The sequence below is a fragment of the Gracilinanus agilis genome, chromosome 1 (assembly GCF_016433145.1).
Source record: "Gracilinanus agilis isolate LMUSP501 chromosome 1, AgileGrace, whole genome shotgun sequence".
NCBI classification, from domain to species: Eukaryota; Metazoa; Chordata; class Mammalia; order Didelphimorphia; family Didelphidae; genus Gracilinanus; species Gracilinanus agilis.
This window is the reverse complement of record NC_058130.1, coordinates 469,291,287-469,296,340: the sequence shown is the minus strand read 5'-3', so window position 1 is coordinate 469,296,340 and position 5,054 is coordinate 469,291,287. Positions and strand designations below refer to the sequence as shown.

At 34.7% G+C, this 5,054-nt stretch overlaps 1 protein-coding gene across 1 annotated transcript; it reads right to left on the bottom strand.

The window, feature by feature from the left end:
- Positions 1 to 525: 525 nt before the first annotated feature.
- On the bottom strand, positions 526 to 1,155 carry LOC123231622 (protein phosphatase inhibitor 2-like). Its single transcript, XM_044657902.1, has one exon. It carries the CDS (start codon positions 1,153 to 1,155, stop codon positions 526 to 528), a length of 630 nt encoding a protein of 209 aa, XP_044513837.1.
- Positions 1,156 to 5,054: the final 3,899 nt, after the last annotated feature.

Here is a 5,054-nt window from a genome sequence, read left to right as displayed (position 1 = left end):
GAAAATGCCTTATATGGTTGGTAGGCCTTCCACTCAGTTCTGCTTATAGGGCAGTTACCCAAGATTTTATGCTTACTTGATGAGTACATCCTTCCCCCTCCCCCCCTTAATCAGGCAGAGATTTTATCAACCTTTTACTTGCTCTACCATTCAGATTTTAAAACACTTTTGGGTGATATTCCATCTCTTGAATTGTAGCAAATAAATTAACACCAAAAAGCTACTTTTAAAGCACACAAAGTGGCAAAACCCTACACAAACTAACCAGTATCCTTGGGGGAAAAAATGCCATTTGGAAATTTTGCTGTGAATGGAAGTCTTCTCAGGCAAGTAGTAGGTCCAAGGTCTTCTCCATCGCCATTTCCCCCTCTTCCAGCAGGTCTTTCTTTCCCATACCACCATTACAATTCCTGGCAATACTACCTCTTCATTTGGACACCTAAGGGGTGACTTGAGGAGAACATGAAGCAAAAGAGATACAGAGGTCCAGGGCTACCTCTCTAATCTCTTCTAGGGAACATTTTCTTAGCTTTGCAACTGGCTGCTCCTCCCAGGCCTTATTTTGTTGTCGTCATCATCATCATCATCATCATCATCCTCCTCGGAGAACCCCGGAAGTTCTTTGGAAATAAGCATCCGAGCCAGCTGGATGTTGAGTCCTTCGTTGTAGTGAAGCTTTCTCTTCATCTCAAACTGACGCCGTTTTTCCTGCTCTTCGAGGGTCAGGTTCTCTTCCTCTTCACTGCTCTCACCCTGAACGAGGAACTTTGTATCCAAGCCTTCTGCAGCTGATAACTTCCGGGCCAAGACTTCTGGGATCAGGATTTGATTCGTTTCAGAGTCACTCAAGGCGTCCTCATCGTTTTCACCAACCATACTGTGGTAGGGAGTGCTGGGCTCATCTATTTTCATTAAACCATAGTCTTTGTCTGCTGGATGATAGGTTGCTAGGATATTCATTTCATCCCACTTCTGGGATTTTTTACCGAAGTCCTCTTCAGTGGCCACGGAGCTGGACGGCTTCGGGCGCCGCCGCACGGTGGCGCTGGAGGTGGAGGCGGAGGGGGTCCGGGGCAGGATGACGGAGCCCTGGAGGCTGCTCTTGTTCTTCAGGATCCCCTTGATGGACTGGTGCGAGGCCCCCGAAGCTGCCATGGCCTCCGAGCCTGCCGGCCCGCTCCACCGCACCCGCTCAGACAGCGCGCCACCCCCCAAACACAGGGACTATATGAACCATATGACCAAGCTAGTGCCCAGTGGCCCAAGGACGAAGAGTACATTCTTTTGCAAAATCCTAGTGTATAGAGAGTTATAGTGAAAAGAGAAATAACTGAATATATATATGTAAGTGTGTATATATATATATATATATGTACGTAGTTTAGCTTAATAATCTTATAAAATAAAGGGTTTTTGTTATAATTCTATTAACCACTAACCAATCTCCCGGATTAAGCAATTCCTCCTTTTAAATACTGATTGATTCTAATATTTTGGGCCATATGTAAAGGGAGGGTCAGGGAATCTCATTCTCTTCAAAATAGAAGATTTTTAAAAATGATTAAGAAACATCTTAAGACAAATGCTTAGCAGTCTTTCTTGGGTGACTTCCTATTGATGACACCAGGAAATCATGATTGCTCACATTTAGCAGATCTAGGTTACCAAAAGTTTAGGTTCTATAAAACCTATGCTTATTTGTAAAGCACTCATTATTGCTGGAATGCATATAAGTTCCATATTAAGTAGTTCACTATCCAATCTTAATTTTATAAAGTAAAAGCATTCAAGCTGTACTCCTGGGCTTTGCTAATGCACTAAACATTAAATTAAAGAAGATTCAGGAATCATACATTAACCAGAAACCTTTGAATTAGCAAGCAAAAGTTTAGCATTATACACAAAGGGACTTTTCTCATCAGAAGGTAATTTAAAATTCTCAACTCTGCCCACCCCCTTTTTCCTTAGAGGATGCTGAGCTTGTTTTTCAAAGTTTCTTTTAAAGTGTGGTAAAGGTTCTATTACAGGGGCAGACACTGATGTATAAAGCATGCCAGTACCTTATTTTTTGAGATTAGGAATGATGAGGATGGTAAAGATGGTAAGGAAAATAGAAAACTTCCTACATGTATTTGCAAAAGCAAATAAAGTAAGGAGTCAAGAATATTATAGACAAAGAGTATCAGTAGAAAGCATGAATAAAAAGGAAGGTAATCTGTTTAGGAAGAAGGGATTCAATAAAACTCATGGCCGCATATGTCTATAGGCCAATGCATGCAATCTGAGTAATAAATATAATGAATATCTTAATGAATGGTAGGAACTTTTACTGCATCTGTATATAGAGATTCTTAAAGGTATATGACTCATAAGAGTCATGACTCTTTAATGAAGAATATAGTTATTTTAAGAAAAGAAAGCCAAAGCTATGATTGAATCAGTATGAGGTACTCTCTATAGAGAATATGCCTACATTGATGCAGAAAACTTTGTATTTCTAGATAATCATCTGGGGGAAATGAAAAATTATATGATTTTTATTTATTATGAGATAGCTAGTCAATTTCTAAGGCAGATCTTGAACCCAGGTCATTATGAATCTGAAATAAAGTTTCTAAATAGTATACCATCATGTTAGCATAGCATGAGGAATATAATGTGGGAAAGGATAATAACAAAGTAGCAATTCAAGACAAAAAAACATTCCTATCTATGGAAGGCCATAAATATGTGGGAAATATAAACTGATGTGCTAGTAAATGTTTAATAGCTGACTCTATGAAGCCGTGAGGCACTCTTTTAAGTTTAATTTACAGTGTTAACATTTGTTCCATCACTTTCTTAAGTTTAGAACATGGGTTGGGAAAGTGCTGATTGAGAATCAAATCTGACAAAGAACAAAACATTAAATTAAGCCCTGTTTTGTAATCTATGCATATTTCTGCAGTATAAATGCTTACATTGTAAATTTGACAATTGGCTCACCAGGGCTTTTGTGACCTAGCTGGTACATACTTGTGCAGACTTGGAAACAAGGTAGATAGCATTTGAGTGAGAACCAAAGAAGAAAGAAAGAGAGAATATCTTGGGAGTAATATTTCATCGACCATATATATAGGCTGAGGAGTGTGCAAATGAAATCACAAACCTATCACAGAGCAAAGATGAAGCTGTTCGAAGGACCATGAAGTCTCTATCAGAGTCTCCAGCTTTGAAAAAAGGGAAGTAGCATCATTTCTTTAAGTAACATCATTTTAAGTACTTATTTTATTGTCTAAAATATCAACAATCCTGAGAACACTATATCCTAAAGTCACAACACTATAGACAATGAAAATCTACTTAAGTCTTAAAAATATTCAATTTTGTTTTATTTACAGTTCTAGATTTTCTCTCTCTCCCACCCTCTCTTACATAATTAGAAGGAAGAAATACAAAACCCGTTATGGATATGAAATAATGAAAATAAATCATTAGTCATTTTCTAAGGTAAAATAGAAAAAAGGAAAAAAATCAGTTATCATTCTGAAGTTGAAGAACATTTTTCATCACAAGTCCTTTTGAATTATAGTGAGTAATTTTGTTGATCTGTTACCAAGTCAATAGATTATCTTTACAATATAAGTGATTATGAACTGCTTTCCATGTTTCTGCTTATTTAACTTGGTATCAGTTAATGCTTTCTAGGTTCTTCCAAACCATCCTTTTTAGAATTTCTAATAGTATAATATCATAATATTTTTATATCATAATCATATACAACAACTTATTCACCTATTACACAATTGTTAGGCATCTTCTCAGTTTCCAATTCTTCACTAGAACAAGAAGAATTGTTAAAAATATTTGGGTACATATGAGGCCTTTCACTTTTGCTTTGATATAATTGAGGAATAGACTTAGGCTATGCAAAATTACTAGATTTTTTTTGAGCATAGTCCCAAAAAGCTTTCCAAAGTGGGTGGACTACAGTTCTATCAACAGTGCATTAATGTACTCATTTTCCCACATCCATTCCAACATTTACTATTTTCCTTAATTTAAATCTTAGCCAATCTAAAGGGTTTGAGATGATACATAAGAATTGTTTAAATAGGCATATCTCTAATTATTAGTGGTTTAATTTTTTTTTAAAATATGACTGTCTTCCTTGGAAAACTACTGGTTAAATCCCTTGATCCTTTATTGGAGAATGGTTAATATTTTTTATAAGTTTTCTTATATTATATTTAAAAAATGAGATCTTTATCAGTGAAACTTAGTATGTACATATTATCCATATTTCTTGATTTTCTTTTACTTTTTAGATTCATTGGTTTTGTTTGTTCAAAAAATTCATTTTATGTAATTGAAATGATCAATTTTACCTCCTGTCAATCCTCTATCTCATGTTTGGTCATTTCACATATGCATTGAGATCTGACAGGCAATTTCTTCCATACTTTCCTAATCTGCTTATGACAATAGCCTTTATGTCTAAATCATGTACACATTCAAGCTTATATGGTATATGATCTTTGTGATATATTATTGTAATATCCTTGTTAATATTTTGTTTAAATTTTTAATAACAATTTATTAGGTAAATTAGTCTATGGAGATTTATTTCATTTATTGCTACCAACTTCATGAATTAAGACCATATTTGTGGCATAGAAGGAATTTGGTAAGATTCCATATCTATTTTTTTCAAATAGGTTATGTATTATTAGAATTAATTATTCTTTAAATTTGGATAGACTTCAGTTATAAATTCTTCTGGTCCAATTTTTTCCCCTTTCAGAGCTCAATTATGATTAATTAATTTTTTTTCTGATATAAGGATAAGTATTTTATTCTCTGGTAATTGAACCTGGGAAATTTTTGTTTTTGTAAATATTCATGTAATTATTTGGGACTTTCAATTTTATTGCCATATAGATAGCTAAAATTACTTCTAACAATAGCTTCTATTTCATTTTGTTAGCTATGAATTTGCTATTTTGAGATTTTGACACAGATTTGATTTTCCTTTTTTATAAAAGAATTAAATCAATATATTGTAAATGTGCTTT

What these genes read in the sequence shown, in the direction of transcription:
- LOC123231622 (XM_044657902.1), bottom strand. Translation starts at nt 1,155, where the DNA reads ATGGCAGCTTCGGGGGCCTCGCACCAGTCCATCAAGGGGATCCTGAAG.